General features: G+C 46.6%; 1 protein-coding gene across 3 annotated transcripts in view; it reads right to left on the reverse strand.

Moving 5' to 3' along the window:
* FAM114A1 (family with sequence similarity 114 member A1) overlaps window positions 1-21404 on the reverse strand; it is a 72763-nt gene that overhangs the window by 36689 nt on the left and 14670 nt on the right. Inside the window, exons 1-6 of one of the 3 annotated variants that reach the window (XM_083158434.1) lie at window positions 14529-14671; window positions 12199-12481; window positions 10214-10295; window positions 9052-9159; window positions 6836-6933; window positions 4736-4870 (exon numbers count right to left, since the gene is read on the reverse strand). In XM_083158434.1, coding sequence (XP_083014560.1) covers window positions 4736-4870; window positions 6836-6933; window positions 9052-9159; window positions 10214-10295; window positions 12199-12481; window positions 14529-14614 — 792 coding nt within the window. In that variant the 5' untranslated portion in view covers window positions 14615-14671. Of the gene's footprint in view, window positions 1-4735; window positions 4871-6835; window positions 6934-9051; window positions 9160-10213; window positions 10296-12198; window positions 12482-13499; window positions 13729-14528; window positions 14672-21404 lie in introns of those variants that run through there. The other 2 variants (XM_083158441.1, XM_083158444.1) reach the window with 2 other exon arrangements.

Genomic DNA, 21404 nt, shown 5'->3' on the forward strand with positions numbered 1-21404 from the left:
CATAGATCCGTGTAACAACCTCGACGGGGCCAATCTGGGGCCACTAGGATCATCATTCCTCCCTCCTTTCTGAACTTCCACAGAAGGCGAAGTAGGAGTTGAAACAGGGGGAATGCGTACACTATCTTGCCGACTTAAAAAGTCTGCCTCAAAATTGAGAACCCCTGGGATGAAGACTGCAGAGATTGCAGAAATCTGCTTCTCCGGCCACCTGAATATCTTGGAGACTTCTTTCATCGCTCCTTTGCTGCGTGTCCCGCCCTGCCTGTTGATAAAGGCCACGGGCGTGGTGCTGTCGGACCGGATCTTTACAGGGCACCCTCGGATGAGGGACCCCAACCTCTGAAGAGCCAGAAGGATTGCTCTCAATTCCAGGAGATTGATCGGAAGGCGACTCTCCTGAGCCGTCCAGCGACCCTGAAAAGATTGAGAATTGCAAACCGCTCCCCAGCCCCGTGGAATCCAAAACGGGCGGCCCTGAGACAAGTTGTCTGTCTTTAACCACCATGTGAGAGACAGGCGAACCTTCGGGGGCAGTGTGATCAATTGACTCCTTAGACGAGTATGATCTCCTGTCCACTGGCTGAGAGTGTAAAGCCGAAGTGGGCGCGAGTGAAACTGTGTATACTCTACCATGTCGAAGACACCACCATACACTTGTGTACTGAGACCCTTCTGTGACCTATAAGGGAATGAATCTTCCTCTGAAGGGAGTGGATCTTATCCTCTGGAAGATATACTCTCTACAACCGAGTGCCCAGCCGAGCTCCCAAGTGAAGTGTCCTTTGGGAAGGAGTAAGAAACGATTTCTTCCAGCTTATCCTCCACCGTGAGATAACAGAAGTGTAATCATGACCTGCAAATGACTCCGTAGTAGGTCTGGGGACTTTGCCAAAATCAGTGGGCCGTCCAGGTATGGAATCATCCGAACCCCCAGCCGGTGACGGTGTGCAGCCCTGACCGCCATCACCTTGGTGAACACCCTGGGAGCCGTAGATAAACCAAAAGGTAGCGCCCTGAACTGGAAGTGTTCAACCCGAAGGGCGAACCTCAAAGTGCTGATGTTCCTGTCGGATGGATGTGAAGTATATCTAGCGAGGCCATGAAGTCCCCTGGCTCCAGTGAGAGAATGATCGAACGCAGGGACTCCATGCAAAACTTCGGCACTCACAGAAAAATAGTGAGCGACTTCAGATTCAGGATAGGACGGTGAGAACCATCTATTTTGTCAATCAAGCATAGGGTGGAGAAGAACCCCTGACCCCTCTGCTCCTGAGGAACTGGAACAATGACGTTCGAGTCCAAAAGAGAGCAGATGGAAAGCTGTAGCACTTGTCGTTTCGCTGGGTTCTTTGGAAGACCCGTGCAAAAATAACACTGAGGAGGGGGGAACCGGAATGTCAGGGCATAGCCCTTAGTGGATGAGGAAAATCTAGAGGAAGGACTAGTGCCGTTGGACAAACCTCTCTCCACCTTGCCCGCCCACTCAGACACTGCCTTGGCCACCCATGACGCGGCAAGCGTGGTACGCCTAATGGCCCCTGCCTGTGAAAAAGCAGTCCTGAGGAAATTCTCAGAGGGGTCCTTCAAAGATGAAGAATCCGAAATGGGCAGTACTGAAGCGCGAGCTAATCGCGCAACATGATCATCCGCCAGGGGAGGATTTTCCCACTTAGCCCTCTCTGTGGGAGAAACAGGTTAAACAGTAGTAAGTCGCTTGGAAAGCTGGAACCTTCTAAACGGATGAGACCACGCAGTCTCCAATAAATCCTCCATGAGGGCCGAAGGCAGGAGCTGGGCCGATACCTTTTTAAGACGCTTAAAAAGCAGGTCTTTACTTTTAGGGGCAGGAGCCTCATCCTCCATCTGGAGGACTGCCTTAACCTCCTGCATCAGAGACTCTACCTCCGCTGAGGACAAAGTGTCATCGGCCCCTGCGGATTCCGCCACTGAAGAGTAAGAACTCCCCTCTGAGCTGGAATCCAAATCGGAACGCGGAGAACCCGCATCGGGACTCTGCTGCCTACACTGCCTCCTGGAATCCCTGCCCGCCAGAGTAGCCGTCAACCCCTGCACAGATTGTGCAAAGGATTGCCACCAAGGGGGCTCTACATAAGCAGGAGCTGCCCCAACACTGGTGCTGGCCACTGCCACAGGGGGCATGGGCACAGGGGGCAGGGGCGCAGGAGGTACAGGAGTTGACAAGCGGTCAATATGTCAATACCTGAGTCAAGGTCGAAGCCCAGGCCGGTTCCTGCTGTGAAGGCGGCAGAAGATCTGTTTCAAGGGCCAAACACCCGGAACAGATATCCTCCTCCTGCCGAGAGAGTATGTCCACACATACCCTACAGGTACGCTGCATCGGAGATGGAGTCTCCTTGCCAGGTTTCGCCTTAGGCATACTGTCCATGAAAAAAGACAAAAAACACCAGCAGTTACAACACTGACACCCAAGCAACACACTTGCAGCCTTACCCACAAAGCTTTAGCAAAGCCATTTGGTATGGGCAGATAAACTCAACAATTCAGCAAGCTGAAAAGGAGACACCGTATATGCAAAGCCAATACTATGAATGGTGACAGTGTTTCAAACTTTCATCTCTTCCAATGATATTGGAAGGAAGACAGCAGCAGAGCCCAACAATCCAGCCAGCCGCAGGAGAGGATAAATACCACAAACACCAGGCTCCAGAAGCAGGGTGTAGGGAAGAATCCCAGCAGCCTCCATCTCTAAACCCAGCAAGTGCCAGAATGGCTGCTGATTAGGACCTTAATGAGGAGCTGGGACACCTGGGGCAAATTTTTTTTTTTGGGATTGTGGGTGGAAACCGGAGTACCCGGAGGAAACCCACTCAAGTACGGGGAGAATATACAAATTCCGCACAGTTAGGGCCATGGTGGGAATCGAACCCAGGACCTCAGTGCTGTGAGGCAGTTATGCTAACCATTACACCATCCGTACTCCTACAGCACCTGGTGTTCCTATGTGGTCACCCACTCAAGTACTAACCAGGCCCAATATACAGCATTAGCTGTAGATCCCAGGCTATCTTCAAGCTTCCAATGATATTGGAAAGAAGACATCCGCAGAGCTCAACAATCCAGCCAGCAGCAGCAGGAGAGGAGAAATACCACACACACACCAGGCTCCAGGAGCAGGGTGTGGGGGAGAATCCCAGCAGCCTCCGTCTCTAAACCCAGCAAGTGCCAGAATGGCTGCGGATTAGGACCTTAATGAGGAGCTGGGACACCTGGCATCACCTGGTGTTCCTATGTGGTCACTCACTCAAGTACTAACCAGGCCCAATATACAGCATTAGCTGTAGATCCCAGGCTATCTTCAAGCTTCCAATGATATTGGAAAGAAGACATCCGCAGAGCTCAACAATCCAGCCAGCAGCAGGAGAGGAGAAATACCACACACACCAGGCTCCAGGAGCAGGGTGTGGGGGAGAATCTCAGCAGCCTCCATCTCTAAACCCAGCAAGTGCCAGAATGGCTGCTGATTAGGACCTTAATGAGGAGCTGGGACACCTGGGGCAATCCTACATCACCTGGTGTTCTTATGTGGTCACCCACTCAAGTACTAACCAGGCCCAATATACAGCATTAGCTGTAGATCCCAGGCTGTCTTCAAGCTTCCAATGATATTGGAAAGAAGACATCAGCAGAGCTCAACAATCCAGCCAGCAGCAGGAGAGGAGAAATACTACACACACACACCAGGCTTCCAGGAGCAGGGTGTGGGGGAGAATCCCAGCAGCCTCCGTCTCTAAACCCAGCAAGTGCCAGAATGGCTGCTGATTAGGACCTTAACGAGGAGCTGGGACACCTGGGGCAATCAGAGAGCAAGCCACAGCACTTCCCCAGGGGTGGGGGAGGGACTAACCTACAGCACCTGGTGTTCCTATGTGGTCTCCCACTCAAGTACTAACCAGGCCCAATATACAACATTTACAATGTGTATGGCTGTAAGTTCCCAGGCTGTCTAACCTCCCCCTCAGGCATCAACCCCCGGGACATAGCCTGACTAATTGTCCCTGGTGATCTAGTGGAAAGGTGGAGCAGTCCAGACCCCCACTGCCTGCCCCCCCCGCTGACTCCCATACAAACGGGGGGATCGCTGCTAGACGCGGCTCCCTGCAAGCAGGGAACCGCCGCTTACCTGCCCGGGGACGGAGTGCAGCATGCGGGAGCCTCCGAGAGAGGGTCCCGCGACGGAAGTCCCCAGCCCAGTCGCCAGCGCTGCCGTCGCCGCCGCCGAGTGATGGAGCTGCGCTGCCGGTGATTCACTAAAAGAGCACCCGCCGCAGCAGCTCTAACCCATGGCTGTTCTAACAGCCGCGATAATGGTGCTGCTCTCTCCTTGGCACCAAAGAAAAAAACTGGTGACCCAGGGTCAGGGGACAGGTTATGAGGGAGAAGGGAGGCAGGGAGCATGCTGGGTACATTTTTGTAACCCTTTAGTGCACGCTCTGCTACCTCACCTCTCATACCCAGCATGAACTCCTGTGCCCCCTAGTGGACGAAAAAGAAATTATGTATTATGCCATGAAGGGGGTGTGGCCTAACAAGTACAGAAAATGGCAGAGTGGATTTGCCAGATCAGGGTATGGACTAGTGGATCCAAACATTTACATAGGACTGCTGTGAAAGGTGTAAAATGTCATTATGTCTTGCTTGTAAAACGCCCATGTAAATGAGCACCCAGTGTTTGGGGGACTGCGTGACTCACCTGCGATAAAGATACTGTTCTCTGCATAAGAATTTTCGTTTTCTTAAATCCAGGGTCACTTTCTGCAAGTACATTCATGGTCTTCTTCCCAATAAACTCCAAGGCATCGAGGCCACCACTGAGAACGGACTTACCCTGCAGTAGGAATGTACCATCAGAGATATACATATCTTACAAAACACGTTTACAAATATACTTCTGGTACCACAAGAAAAACTAGAGTAGCCTGTTATGTACATCATTTCATATGGTTTACAGTATAATTTCATATCACAGACTTTCTTGTGGATAGCTGTATCATTACGGAATACAATAGGCATGGCCAAACTGTGGCCCTTCAGCTGTTGTGAAACTACACATCCCAGCATGCCTTGCCATAGTTTTAGCATTCCCTGATAGCAAAACTTTGGCAAGGCATGATGGGACTTGTAGTTTCACAACAGCTGGAGGACAATAGTTTGGCCATGCCTGGTATACAACATGAGCATTCCCGAAAAATCATTAGGGCAGGGATTTTCAACCTTTTGGCACACTAAATAAGATTTTAACAGGGCAAAACCCATTGGCCCCCACAGGAAAAAACCAAACCTATTGGCCCCCATATAAAAAACAATCACACTGGTCCCCATAGGTAACAAAAATACAATACATTGGCCTTTTACATGAAAAGAAGAGACCAGTAAGTAACAGTAGAACTGGTGGTGGCTGTAAACTGGTTTGGGCATCTCTAGATCTGGGGGCACACTTGAGAACAGCTGAAGGCACACTGGTGTGCCAAAGCACAGTGGTTAAAAAACACTGCCATAGGGTATTTCATATGGGGGAGATGAAACAAATATTTTAAGGTACTTGTGTATTTTGGCGGTGCCCATCGCATCGCATACCATAACACATACGATGGTATGCGATGCGACGCAATATCGTACGATAGTGCACGATGGCATACAATTTTGAAATTGTATGCCATTGTACATGGCATACGATGCCATAGGATGCGATGCGATTAAACATTGTATAAGCACCCTAATGGGTGCTTATACTATGTTAAGCACCCAAATGGGTGCTTACAATGTTAAATGCACCCCCACGCCACCCCCCACTATAAACGTGAACCGGAAGCGTGGCGAGCGCAGCGAGCCCGCGTGGGGCGGCGGTACGCGTCCTACGACCTTTTCATACCCCCACTATCCACGTCGGCTTGGAGTTGAGAATAGAATAGTGTGGCGAGCGCAGCGAGCCACCGAGCCCGAAGCGTGGCGAGCGCAGCGAGCCCCGCGAGGGGACGCGGATACCTTCACAGGTAAACGCTTCCCCTCGCGGGCTTCACAGGTGTCCGCGTCGCCACGGACACCTGTGAAGCCCGCGAGGGGACGCGTATAACTGTGAAGGTATCCGCGTCCCCTCGCTGCGCTCGCCACGCTTCGGGCTCGGTGGCTCGCTGCGCTCGCCACACTATTCTATTCTCATCTCCACGCCGACGTGGATAGTGGGGGTATGAAAAGGTCGTAGGACGCGTACCGCCGCCCCTTGTGGGCTCGCTGCGCTCGCCACGCTTCGGGTTCACGTTTATAGTGGGGGGTGGCGTGGGGGTGCATTTAACATTGTTAGCACCCATTTGGGTGCTCAAAAGCACCCTTTAGGGTGCTTATACGATTTTTGGTCGTATAGGGGGTCAAAATCGCGTCGCATCGCATCGCATGCCATCGGGTGCATGGCATGCGATCTGTTCGTCGTACGACGGACATCGGGGGCGCCGCCAAAATACACAAGTACCTATTTTAAAGAGGCCATGTGAAGAGGTTATACCAGCAACCAATTAGATTTTACCTATCATGTTATACAATGTACTTGATAAATGATAGCTAAAAGCTGATTGGTAACTACAGGGAACTTCTCCACTTGTCCTCTTCAGAAGGTTTGATACATCTCCCCATGATCAGCTGTCTGTGTAGACATCAAGGATCATTTATAGCATCGAATCTCTTTTTGAAACCCCTGTAATGGTCATATCTAAAAGGAAATTATATGTATGACAGCCAAACCATGCAGAACAGGTGCTGACTGCTGCACTTGTATTACGCCGAGGCCATAATTACTCACCGTATTCTGTACGACATTTGTTAATGCTGAAAACACACCGCGAGAACTTGTGGAAGGTGACAAAGGTTCTACCGGGCAATCTTCTTTTTCCGTCAATACTATAATCAAAGCAATAGAGAAAGATAATTTAGCAAAAGTGCCTTATATGTGCAGAATGTGTAAAATTGTGTTACATGGTGTAATATGGTGTAAAGGGTATAGGTAAGGCGTGGCTTGATGCAGAGTCAAGTGACTATCACCTATTTTCCATAATACTACCGTGGCAACCACAGTAACGTGGCACATGTTCTTGTAAGCAGAGAGGCTTTGTAAGGTTCCTCTGAGATCTGTTATCATTGTGACATCCTGCCTCTTCTTTATGCCCTCCCTCTGTCCTCCCATGTGATGTTTAGAGTCTTCATCTTTCAGCTGGACAATGAGTTTTGTGTCTGCTGTGTGCACTGTGACATTGGGGGTGATTCAATACTGGTCGGTCCCCAGCGTATTCACACTGGAGACCGATGGTGCGGCTTTGCGCATGCATGTATTTGCACATGTGCAGGGCTGCTGTAGGAACGCCTTTGGCGGCTATCACAGTCGCCGAAGCGTTCGTATGGGTATGGTAGGGAGTGGGGCGAGCAGGGGATCGGCCAGTGTTTAATGGGCATCCCCAAGAAAACACTGAGAATTCCCCAGGGAACGCAGGCGGAGCTCACCTCTTCTTTGGCAGACAGAAATAAAAGTCAGTTCAGACGGACTTATTTCGGAAAGAGAAAAATAAAACATTCCATGGTCACGACCATCAAATGATTCCTATCCCCTTCAGCCGCATGCGAGGGGATGTGTTCGCATACACCCCCTCGCATGGTACCAAGGGGATCCGGCGGTTGGGGATGTTTGGCCGGGCGGCATTTCAGGGCTTGCTAAGCAGTGAACGACTGCTGCTTAGCGAGCCTGGCTGAATTGTTCCCATTGTCCCCTCCTCCTGCCTCTCTGCCATCACTTAATATCATGCGTTGCTTATTTCTATATTCTGACTGCTGATGCAGCAATGGTGCTAAACCTTGTCCATGTCCTACAAAGGTTTTCTGCTGTAAGTCACTTTGTTCTTGTTTTGTACATCCGGTTTCTGTACTTTCTAAGCAGACCCCTAGTAGCACAATATAACGAATAATAATAATCTATCCACAGTGAGATAATGTACAGGATATAATGAATTTCAGGGAGAGAGCTAAGAAATATGCACGCTTAACGAGTTACGGAGCATAAACGCTTACTGATGCCAGCACCCCGCCACTGCACCATGTGTCTGACCCTTTACCTAGAAGTCTATGTACTAAGCCTTAGGAAGAGATAAAGTACCAGCCTCACTTCCACGTTATAGGCTGGGTTTGAAAATGACAAGGCTGCGAACAGGTCTGAATCAGGCCCCTCTCCACGGCTTTTAGTACACAGACATCTTAATTAGCTATTTGGAGCTTAAATTATTTTGGGCCAGATGTATCAAGCTTCAAAAAGTGATAAAATGGAGAGCAATAAACAACCAGCCAATCAGCTCCCAAGGCTGGGTTTGAAAAATGACAGGCGGGAGCTGATTGGCTGGTTGTTTCGCACTCTCCATTGTATCACTTTTTGAAGCTTGATACATCTGTCCCTACGGGTTAAATCATTTGACATAGGACTAGGCTAAAACTTTAGCACAGGAGACGCGATCAGTGGTGCATTTACTAAAGCTTCTAAAAAAGACAAGTAGTTGTTGCCTATAGCAACCTATGAGATTCTGTCAATCATTTTCTAGGTAGCAATAGAGAAATGATAGCTATAATCTGATGCTGGTTGCTATGGGCAACACCTTCACTTGTCTGTTTTAGAAGATTTAGTAAGCCTACACCCAGGTGAGGATAGGAAAGTATTTTTACTTTATTACTTTATTTACTTTTATTTATAAGGCGCCACAAAGTGTCTGCAGTGCTGGAATTACAGTAGTGATACGGTCATAAAAGTCAGCCAAAGTCCAGCTCAGGGGTGTGGGCTCATCACATGTGGGATTATACAGTAGGGACAATCTAGGCCACCTACCTAATAAAACATATGTGATTCATCCATAGATATATTTATAAATTTATAAATACGTGTGTGGGAGCCAAGGTTATTTCCTTTAACCTGTAACTGGTTTGAGGGGTTTATTTCCTGATGTCCGTGGCTGGGACAAGTAACATAACAGTATAATACATCACCTTGTTCTACAGCTTCAGAGCTTATGGCATCACAACCTTCTTCGGACTCGGAGGTCCTGATCCGCAAAGTGGCTCCTGCTTTCTCCTTTACAGCAGATAGCCCGTGGCCTGTTGGCGCAAAGGTTTTATGTTAATCTACTACAATTACTAGCAATTGGTGAGAAGCCAGAATAATTTATAGTCTCATGCAGAGATCGTTGGCACAATGATGCATAACAGGCCTTGCCGGCTAGCTGTTGTGGAACTACAAGTACCAGCATGCCCGGCAACAGTTTTGCTATAAGTTAATGCTAAAATTGTGACCGTGCATGCTGGGATGTGTAGTTTCACAAGAGCTGGAGAGCCACACACAAAAAAAAGCCGGTACGCTTCAATTCTATCGTTAACGGCAACACTGAATAGGTGAGGCACATATTGAATACCCCCCATAATGTCTTTGTTGTCATTACACTATTGTGTAAACATAGGGTGTGCAGCCTCATCTTTAAGCTGTTGAGTAACATAGAAACATATAGAAACATAGAATTTGACGGCAGAGAAGAACGACTTGGCCCATGTAGTCTGCACCTTTTTTAAACATGTTACCTCAAACCATATTTGATCTTTATTTCTTTGTAAGGAAATTAATATGCCTATCCCAAGCATGTTTAAATTGCTCTACTGTATTTGCCTCTACCACCTCTGATGGGAGGGGATTCAGTATTAAATCCCGGCTGTTGGGATCCCGGCGTTCAGAATCCCGACGCTGGAATCCTGACCGCCGAAATCCCGACAAGGGGGGGACGTGGATCCCGCAGCGGGCCCGGTGCCTCGCTACGCTCGGCACACTCTTTTATTCTCCCTCCGGGGGTGTCGTGGACACCCCCGGAGGGAGAAAGTGTCTGGATTTTGGTAGTCGGGATTTCGGCGGTCGGGATTCCAGCGTCGGGATTCTGAACGCCGGGATCCCGACCACCGAGATTTACACTGCATCCCGATGGGAGGCTATTCCACTTATCTACTACTCTTTCTGTGAAGTACATGCATATACTTCTGCACCTGGCACATACATTTAAATACATTTTTTCCTTTTGTCTGCCTGGGTGGCATTAGCTTTTCCAAGGTAAAACAGAGCAGTGACAATGCAGACTTGCTGTAGGTCCCAGGAACAAGATCATCTCACCTACAGTTGCACTGGCTGAGGATAGAAGGGTTTTACCCCATGTTCCCCAAGTTGTCCATGTGCTTCCTTTTGCATCTGCGTCCTAAAACATGAATAACATACTGAGATACATGTAGAGTACAACGTGCTAAATACGTGTCACTATTGGAAAAATGTAATCAACACTAATGAAAAAATGTTATAAGTCTTTGAGAGTGATAACGTGGAAAGAAAAAACTACCAACCAATCAGCTCCTGTCAATTTTTAAATGCAGTCTGTAACATGACAGTTAGGAGCAGATTGGTTGGCAATTTATCTCTCTCCGTGACTTAGTAAATCAGCCCCTTTGGGAGGCAATATGCCCAACAGTCCACAGTTTTGGGTTCTAAATGTATATAAACTACTTATTTACCAATACACAAACTGACCCATGTAAGGAATGTGGCTGCGGCAGCCTTAACTACTGAGGAAGACCCTCTTCCTGCTCCCTGGATGAAAGGTTCCACAGAGTGGGTAACTTTGGGTATGCCCAACATTACGATACCAGCACAGGATTACCACCATGACTGGGTATCAATGGCTGGACTTTAAAGTCTCAAGCGCTTTCCATTCTTTATTAACCCTCTGAGTGCCAACGTTTGCTGTGAGAGATCCTCAAAACATCCGTTAAACATGCCAGCGCCGCCCACAGCGACCGTTCTTTTTTTGGGTGGAATATTTAACTAAACTTCAATGAACTGACTTGGCTGGATTCGTAGTTATTTATACTAAAAGAACAGTCGCTCTGAGCGGCGCCGGCATTTTTAGCGGATATTTTGAGGATCCCTCACAGCAACGTTGGCATTCAAAGGGGTAAAGTGCCCCGAAACGGCAAACTAAACCCTATAAAAAATGCTAGAAAGAGAGTCTGTTCTGAACGCTGACTGCCTCCAGTTACATGCCTAACATTAATGCGGGTGTGGACATTAGGGTGGCAGTCACTAGGGGTACCCCTCATGGTCGACAGGGTGAAAAAGGTTATATTGTAAAAGGCAGATAAAGTTGACACGGTGAAAACGTAGACGCAAAACTATTATTCTATTATCTGTTCAATAAAAATAAATGATTCCCCCAAAAATAGGAAATATGGGTCACCACATCCACATGCTGGTGTCCTGATTTGTGGCCTGAACTTATGTTCATGAAAATATATATATTCATGGAATGGGATCATTCGTCAGACTGCATTTAGGTCTACAAGCATTAGTCTACACCATTAGGTCGACTTGCATTTAGGTCGACCTGAGTGAAGGTCGACATGGGTTAGGTCAGGGCTTGGCAATTGCGGCCCTCCAGATGTTGAGAAACTACACATCCCAGGATGCTTTGCATTAATTTTGCTATGTGGCCATGCTGAAACTGATGCAAGGCATGCTGGGATGTGTAGTTCCTCAACATCTGGAGGGCTGCAATTGCCCAGCCCTGGGTTAGGTCGACAGGGTCATTAGGTCGACAGTGAAAAAGTCAACATGTTTTTTCTCTTTTTTTTTTCAAGCGTCGACAGAGTCAACATAGCACCGCGTCCGCTCGCCATGCTTCGGGCACAGTGCAACGCTACGCTCGGCACACTATTTTATTCTCCCGCCTTGCCCTAGTGGATGGTAGGGCATGAAATACCACCTGTCGGCACATGTCGACTCATAAAACAGTCAAATGACCCCATGTCGACTTTTTGCCTGTCGACCTTCCCCACGTTGACCTTATAAAAGTCGACCTAATGACCATGTCGACCTAAATGCATGTCAACCTAAATGCAGGTCGACCTAGTGGTGTAGACCTAATGCTTGTAGACCTAAATGCTGTAGATAATATCACCGTATCGCATATTCATTAGCACCAGGTAATCAGTGCTTCAGGACTCACTTCGGCACTAAACTTGTAGTGAATGAATGAGATTACAATTGCTTCGGGCACAAAGTACAGAGGCCCACGTCTAATGTAGGCTGAGAAGAGCTGAAGTACTTACTGGACTTTCTTGTTCTTCATGAATGGGACCAACGTCAGTCACTGGTTCTAAGCTCACTGGGTCACAACACTCCATTGGGGTTGGCTGTGTTTGTATTACTTGGGGTTCTTGGCCTTCAGAGTTCAGAGCTGGTTCAGCGTCTGACGTCTTTTGTAGTTCACCAGTTTGGGATCTTTCCTGTGGCTCCAAATCCCCATCGTCCTTCAATATAAGATCTGCAATCTTCTCCAGCTCAGTCGCAGTGACCTCCTCTTCTGCCTTCCCTTCCTCACTCGACATTTTACTACAGGTGTAAGAAGAGGACAGCAATAATGATATCACACGGGGAAAGCGAAGAGCAATTTACATTGTATTGGGGCAGAGAAGGACAACACCAATGAAAGGAGAACAGTGACAATGACATGGGGGCAGAGGTGGACAGCGACAATGACATGGGAGCAGAGGAGGATGGAGCCAATGACATACGGGTATTGAAGGACAGCAGCAATGACATGGGGGCCGAAGAGGGCAACGCCAATGACATGGGAATAGAGAATTACAGCAGTAATGACATTGGCCGAGGAGGGCAGCAACAATGATATGGGCGTAGAGGAAACAGCACCAATGACATGGGGCAGAAGAGGGCAGCGACAATGGCATGGGGCAGAAGAGGGCAGCGACAATGACATGGGGATAGAGAAAAAAGTGGCAATGACATGGGGGCAGAAGAGGGCAGTGCCAATGACATGGGGATAGAGAATTACAGTGGCAATGACATGGGGGCAGAAGAGGGCAGCGCCAATGACATGGGGATCGAGAAAAAAAATGGCAATGACATGGGGGCAGAAGAGGACAGCGACAATAACATGGGGGTAGAGGAAACAGAAACAATGACATTAGGGCTGGGGAGGACAATGTTGTTTCATGCAGTTATTAATACAGATTATTATCCTTCCGACCTTAAGTTTGATATTTATTGAAGACACATTTAATACCGTATGCAGAAAAGAGCTTAAGCTGTAAATTTACTAAAGCTTCCAAAAATGAAAAGCGGTGATGTTGCCTATAGCAACCAATTAAATCCTGTCTATCATTTCTCTATTGCATCCTAGAAAATAATTGGTTGCTATGAACAACCTCTTTTCATTTTTAGAAGCTTTAGCAAATGTACCCCTTAGAATAAAACCACGGCACACTTGTGACATCTGTAGCCTCTCCTATCTGCCTTGGTGTATAAAATACCCCCTCCAAACTTTTTAGCTTGGAAATATATATATATATTTATAGTTGTGTTGGTGGGTGAAGCTTGTCCATACACCTACCTCCAGGCAGCCAGATGTATGAGACATCCAGCAGCTACACACTGCCACGCTGTATGCTCTCAGCTTAACCCTCTCCATGCTGGCAGCCTCTGGCTTGCAGTAGGAAACACATTACATCTGCTAATTGGAATTTCAGGAACTTTTAAAGCATCTCTTCCGATATTGCAGAGAGTTCCCAGGCAGAAGAGGGGTGCGCATAACTGCATTACAGCACTTCTCAGTCTTATCTGGTCACCATGGGGTTACAGAACCAGCTCTCCACCCACAGGTCACCGAGTATAACTCATAAAGTTATTGAAGAAAAAAAAAAAAAAACTAGTATCCACATTTACAGACACTAGGCTGAGTATGACCTAATGCAGCTGATTTTAACAGCAATGCTGTTACTTGTAGTCCCACTGCAGCCCCACTCAGTAATTTACTCTTATATAGTTGCTATTACTTTCCAAACATAGATCAGAAAGGAAACAGTTTGTGAAAGTGTAATATAAAGGTCTGATGTTTAATTTTATGGGACAGTCACAGTACAGAATTACTGTATTCTGCACTCAGTCTACAACTTTGTCTCTCAGCATTGCAGACAGGAATGGCTATTCATGTGCTCACTCTAGTGTTTTACAGAGAAAAGCAAAAAAAAGTTGGGTTCTATGTTTACAGCGCCACCTGCCGGGGGGATTTGTGTATAGCACCCAAACCCACTTTACTATGGTCCTCCCAATGATTTCGGTGAATATGCACATTTTACAGTGATGTGAGTCACAGCGTCCATATGTTACTCTTAGCAGTGTAGCTATGGCTCACCTATGACTGCATACAGTGTTGCATTTATAATACACCGTTACATGTATAATACACTGTTACATTTACAATACACTGTTACATTTAATTAATTCATGCAGCTGGTGAGTGTATAAGTTGTTACATTGTTGCAGAGTGCTGTCTGTGTCTGTGTGTGTATATAGTACATCTACCCTCTGGTGCATTCATTTTCCCCTAGTGCGAGTAGAACAGCAGTCATTACTTCCTTACCGTCCAGCTGTCCCTCCTCCCAGCGATGAATCTGGATCCCTCCTCCCTCCCTGCCACGTACACTGATGGGAGACAGGACCCAGCATTCCTGGTGCATGTCCCAGACCCAGGCAGGGTGTACTGTGACACTTATCCTGAGGGCACTGATTACTATGTGGAAGAGATGTTACCTGCCATATGTGTGTATACATGACTTCCCATGATTACTACAGCGTTTACCTCGACATTGGCAAAAGCAATTTGTTTAAATCACAGATTTCTATTTGTTCACAGTGGTCCTGTGACCAGTAGAGGGCGCTGATGTGATCATACAGTTATGTGTGTGTTTGTATAAATCAGTTGTCACAGGCCATGTGTGTTTGTATACAATGGGTGTGATACATTAGGTGGGCAATGTGTAGGTAAACAGCAAAAGATAAAAATGCACAAGGTCAACACAGGTTAAGGGATGAAGGAACTGCACAGATGGAAATTTTTCTTTCCATCTGCAGTGTTTTTATTCCCGTAAAAATGTTCCCATTTTGGAACCTGTAAAGAGGTCTATCTAAATTGCAGCAGTGGATGAGAGCGGTATGGGTCATTGAAATGACCAATTTTAGGTCGACATGCATTGGGTTGACCACTCAAGGTCAACATGGCTTCGTTTGAAACATGAACTAGGTCGACATAGCGAATGTCGACATGGGTGGAGGGTCAACAATGGCTAGGTTGACAGTAAAGACATAGGTCTTTCACTTTTTTGTCTTGGATGTTGACACTGTCAATATGAACACATTAAGCAGAGAAAAAGAGAATGTGACTGTGTGGTGCACCAAAATATTGAATTAAAATGTAACCTTTATTGAAACACTTTATTAAAATAATGTTGCAAAATATAAGACACATACAAACATGTAAGACACGGACAGTGAAGTAAAAAGGATATAGGGCCTTATTCTAGTTCACTCTTTCTGACAAAATCCTTCTTAGATGGACAACACCATGTGCACTGCAGGTGGGGCAGATGTTACTTGTGCAGAGAGAATTAGATTTGGGTGGGGTTTTACTACAAAGTGAGATCTATATTGCAGTGTAAAAATAAAGCAGTCAGTATTTACCCTGCACAGAAACAAAATAACTCACCTAATTCTAATTCTCTCTGCACATTTTACATCTGCCCCCCTGCAGTGCACATGGTTTTGTCCATCTAAGAAGGATTTTGTCAGAAAGAGTGAACTAGAATAACCCCCATAGTATCCTCACACCGTGGGGCCCTGCCCTGGTCCTAAAGAAGCTCCTCCTGCGAAGCGTACGCAGACCCAGCACCCTGTCTCCCCCTCATACCTGTTGATACCTATATACTGTGATTGTTAAAGATATTCCAATTAAAGGAATCACCAATACATTGTTGCTAATAGGTACACAACAGGCAATTATCTGAGTTATTCACGCACCATTTAAGAAAGATCTCTACCAATATTTAGGAGGGATTCCATCTCGGGGCCCCACCGTGTGAGGATACTATATCCTTTTTACTTCACTGTCCGTGTCTTACATGTTTGTATGTGTCTAATACCACTTTCACATCGCACTTTTAAAACGGTATATTGTCGTTTTTTTTCCATTTTAAAACGTTTAAGGCTGCAATGTGAAAGTGCCAGAGTTGATTTACCGGTTAAAGTTAACTGGTATTTCAACACGGTTAAAAAGCAGAGTCCTACACGTTTTAAAGCCGTTTTTTTGGCAGTTTGAACAGCTCTATTTCAATGGCTTGAAACGTGTCCCTTGGGGGTTAAACGGGTTGAATGTTTGAATGGTATTAAATGATTTTTAAAATGGTTTTCACCTGCAATGTGAAAGGTCTCAAGGCTCAGACCCGTTTTAAAGTCCCATTTAAGAATACCGTGTCATTACATATTTCTGCAATGTGAAAGCAGTATTATATTTCGCAACATTATTTTAATAAAGTGTTTCAATAAAGGTTACATTTTAATTCAATATTTTGGTGCACCGCACAGTGACATTCTCTTTTTCTCCGCCTAATTTGTTTCAATCGTGTCCTGTGGTAGCACAACCCTAATGTGTATAGATGTCCATGACTAACACTTCAATATAAGGGGTCCTCCAAACCTATACATGGAACAAAGACAATTTCTGTGCGACTGGCCAAAAAAACCCTTTTTTTCTAATGAACACCGTCAAAGTGGCCCGCACCCCCTCGCATGGCCAGCTGTGCTCGCCATGCTTCAGGCACTATTAGATTCTCCCTCCATGCCCTTGTGGATGGTAGGGCATGAAATACCGCCTGTTGACACATGTCAGCTCAAAAAAAAGTGAAAAGCCCCATGTTGACCTTTTGGCTGTCGACCTTTCCAGTATCAACCTCATCTTTATTGGAAGGTATATTATCTATAAATTATCTTTCTGTGTTTATCAGCACTTATGAATACATCACTACCTTGGACCTACACCACCACCTTATATTCTTTGTGCTCTTTATTGTTATAAATCAGCCTTTTATTAAATATAATGTACTCTTGTATAATATACTTTGTACAGAATTTTAAATTGTATCATGATAAGATATTGATTACAACATTTATGTTCTTAGACCTGTTAATACCCCCCTGATAAAGTCACTCGGTTGACGAAACGCGCTGGGATTCTTGTTATATACTGTTCACATCTGGGAAACCTTTTAATGAAAAGCAACTTGTGGATGAACAACGCCTCTTCTTAAATCGTGTTGGAGATTAAGAACAATCCCTTTGAAACTGTTGAAGTTTATTGAGAGCTATAGGCGTCAGATCACTATTGGGTTGTCTGGTGTGCAGTGGCATCTGAAGAGGCCAACAGCATGGTGTATATTCTCTTATTGCTCCACTCCAACTAAGTTTATTGGCTAAAATCTTTCTCAAAGCAAGAATAAACAGTACACAACAATGTACAATAATACCATACAGAAAAACATTATGCAATGAACAAGTACTTGTAGTTCCTATTTGTTAGAGGGGCATCAAGGATGGTGTAATGGTTAGCATTACTGCCTCACAGCACTGAGGTCATGGGTTCAATTCCCACCATGGCTCTAACTGTGCGGAGTTTACATATTCTTCCTGAGTTTGCGTGGGTTTACTCTGGGTACTCCGGTTTCCTCCCACAATCCAAAAATATACTGGTAGGTTAATTGGCTTCAGAGGCGTAGGGAGGTCGAATGGCGCCGCCGGCCCGCCCCCCCTCCGCAAATGATCCCTGCACAAGTTTAAAGTATCGGGCAGCGTGCGCCGGCGCCTGCCCTGCCCGGCGCCTGCCTCCTGCCCTTCTCACCCGGTCCCTGCCGCCAAGCGTCACGGACGATGTGGCCGGGCGGCAAGCCGACACTCCTATGCCCTCTCTAAATTGCTGCTGCTCGGTCCGGCTTCCGGGCAGCGCAGCGTAGCAGGACTACAGACTCCTTCCAGAGTCACCTGCCTCTGCTAGATGGTGTTCTGCTGCCGCCCGTGACGCCCTGTGTTAACCCATTATTCAAGGTGGATTTTTTTTCTTTTACAGCTAACCAATGTTGTGAATAATGAACATAGTAATAACCTTGGGGTTTGGGGGATTCGTGGGGCCCGGGGGAGGGGAGGGGAGGGGAGGGGAGGGGGGGTGGGTTGAATCTCCCTGGCTTCTGCTGCTGCCCTGCTGTGCTATATATATTTTTATCTGTGCATATATATTTATTTATATAGTGCAGCAGATTCTGTTACAGCGTCTTATATAGCGCAGCAGGTCCCGTTACAGTGTCTAATATAGCGCTTCAGATTCCGTTACAGGGTCTTATATAGCGCAGCGGATTCCGTTACAGTGTCTTATATAGCGCAGCGGATTCCGTTACAGTGTCTTATATAGCGCAGCAGATTCCGTTACAGTGTCTTATATAGAGCAGCAGATTCCGTTACAGTGTCTTATATAGCGCAGCAGATTCCGTTACAGTGTCTTATATAGCGCAGCAGATTCCGTTACAGCGTCTTATATAGCGCAGCAGATTCAGTTATAGGTTCTTATATAGCGCAGCAGATTCTGTTACATTGTCTTATATAGCGCAGCAGATTCTGTTACATTGTCTTATATAGCGCAGCAGATTACGTTACAGCATCTTATATAGCTCAGCAGATTCCGTTACAGGTCTTATATAGCGCAGCAGATTCGTCTACAGTGTCTTATATATTTCAAATGTAACATGCCAACACATGTTAGCCACGCCCCCAATAAATTTCCGGGGGGGCGCGAAATATGCCCTTGCTCCGGGCACCGTGGCACCTAGCTACACCGCTGATTGGCTTCCAACAAAAATTAACCCTAGAATGTCTGTGTGTGCTTGTACATGTGGTAGGGAACATAGATTGTAAACTCCACTGGGGCAGGGACTGATGTGAATGCTCAAATATCCTCTGTTAAGCGCTGCAGAATCTGTGTGCGCTATATAAGAAACTGTTAATAAATAAATAAATAATAGAGGGTATCATATGCTGGTTCACCTTTAGGGACACAGGGCCTTATTCTAGTTCACTCTTTCTGACAAAATCCTTCTTAGATGGACAAAACCATGTGCACTGCAGGGGGGCAGATGTAACTTGTGCAGAAAGAGTTAGATTTGGGTGGGGTTCTACTACAAAGTGAGATCTATATTGCAGTGTAATAATAAAGCAGCCAATATTTACCCTGCACAGAAACAAAATAACTCACCCAAATCTAATTATCTCTGCACATTTTACATCTGCCCCCCTGCAAAGCAGATAGTTTTGTCCATCTTAGAAGGATTTTGTCCGAAAGAGTGAACTAGAATAAGGTCCACAGTCACCAGCAGCAGCAGCAGCAGCAGCAAATAATCCTGTTGAACATAGCACGCAGCTGAGCCGGTGATACAGGTAACAAAAGCTGGTTGGCTTTGGAACACAGGGGGTTATTCAGACCTGATCTCACAGCTGTGAATTCATAGAACGGACGAACGACCAGCTATATTTTTAATCGCTGGTCATATGATTGACAGGAAGCTGGAATTTGGGGGTGGTATACCAGCTATTTTCTGGGAATGTCAGGTAAAATGCAAAGTGTTTATTCTAGCACCCGCCATCTCTTAAAACCCATGCAGTTCATGTTTCCTGCCTGGGGTGTCGCTGTCTGCTGTGGTGTTTCTAGCACAGGTCTGGTTTGCAGATCAGTGCTGATATACAGACCACACTGCTAGAAGCACTACAGCAGACAGCGACACCCCAGACAGGGAAGAGTAACTGCATGGGTTTTCAAAGATGGCGGGTGCTAGAATGAACACTAATACAGATGTGGCCAGGCGTTAGAAGGGAATTTTTGAGCACTCTTCCGAGCGATATCACAGTTTTTATCGCTTAGTGTGTATGCTGTACCCGACAGCCGATGCGCACTCCTTCAGGACGTTAACGACACCCTCCGTCAACTGTGCATGTACAGGGAACGGATTATTATTGAGGCCCATGCTGCTCACAAATACGCCAAAATTGAATACATTCAGGTGTTACTAAAATAATGTGAAAAGAGTGTGAAAACGCCCTTTTCACATTATTTTAGCAAACATCATGTTAATAAACGGACCCCAAGTAAGATGACCCTTGTGCCCCCTGTTGTGACAGGCCCTTGTCAGCCAGGACACCTCCAACACTAAACCAAAAGTGATGCGGTCATTTGGTCTACAGCATGATGGTCCACAGTCATTAGGTCGACATGGGAAAATGTCGACATGGGTCTAGGTCGCCATGGTTCTAGGTCGCCATGGTTCTATGTCGAAAAGTTGTTAGTTCGACAATGGCATTAGTTCGACATAGGTCGACAGTCAAAAGGTCGACATGGGGTTTTTCACTGGTTTTTGAGCCCAAGCTCACATAGCGGTATAAAAGTGCAGCATCAACCATGTGCTCTCCCCAGCCCCCTTCCAATGCAGCAGTAGATCGAATCTCCCATGTACTCCCCCCAGCACCCCCCCCCCAAATTTTTTTTTATATAAATGATACTGCATCCAATTATCCAATTATGATTTCTGTGTGCACTGCCCGTATCCTTCCTGGCTGCTTTTTTTTGCCACTGCAGCGCACTGTGGAAAGGCATCCAGCACTTCTGGTATCCATTCAGCACTACCCGGATGTACCAACCTGGTTTGGGACCATTTACACCGCCCACGACCCAGGTCCAACCAGTGTTCAACCCTGGTCAGGACCTGGGTAGGAGACCAGTGTTACTGGACCTGGGTTGGCCCCTTTTACACCAACGCTGACCTGGACCCGCCACCTGGGAAACAGTATGCCGGGAAGAGTGTATTCTGTCCGCGGAGTGGGGCATTTATGTACCTGCACTGTGGGGGCATTTATGTATGTGGAACTCTGTTGCCGTAATTTGAATATTGGAGACAACTGTGCTCCATAATATAAATTGGTATTATTTTGTGGCCACACCCCTTCCCCATGAAGCCACTCCTCTATATTTTTGGCTTGAGCACCCACCAGCAAAAACATAAATCGGCACCTATGGATGCAGGCATTGCAGCTTACAGATAAGTCTTTAGGAGCTATATATTTTTCATATCTAATCTGTATGATTTTTATGATACTGTATACAGTTTACTATATTTGTTTAATGTCAGGAAGGCATTTCTCTCCAATATGCCCCTTGCCCTGTTGCAACACCTGCTTAGCAACAGCCTGTGATGCAGGTGTAAGCCCCAGGACAGACGGGGTAAAACCAACCTGCCCCGACAGCCTGTGACTGACGGGGCCAGGAGAGCAGTGGATTGGAGGGCGAGAGGGAGGAAGAGGCGGCGTTTGAAAAAGGAAGGGGACTCACCAGCTAGGCAGGGTGGAGCGAGGCAGCGTGAAGCGAGGAGCGTGG

The sequence above is a fragment of the Crinia signifera genome, chromosome 1, assembly GCF_055691185.1.
Source record: "Crinia signifera chromosome 1, ASM5569118v1, whole genome shotgun sequence".
Classification (NCBI taxonomy): domain Eukaryota; kingdom Metazoa; phylum Chordata; class Amphibia; order Anura; family Myobatrachidae; genus Crinia; species Crinia signifera.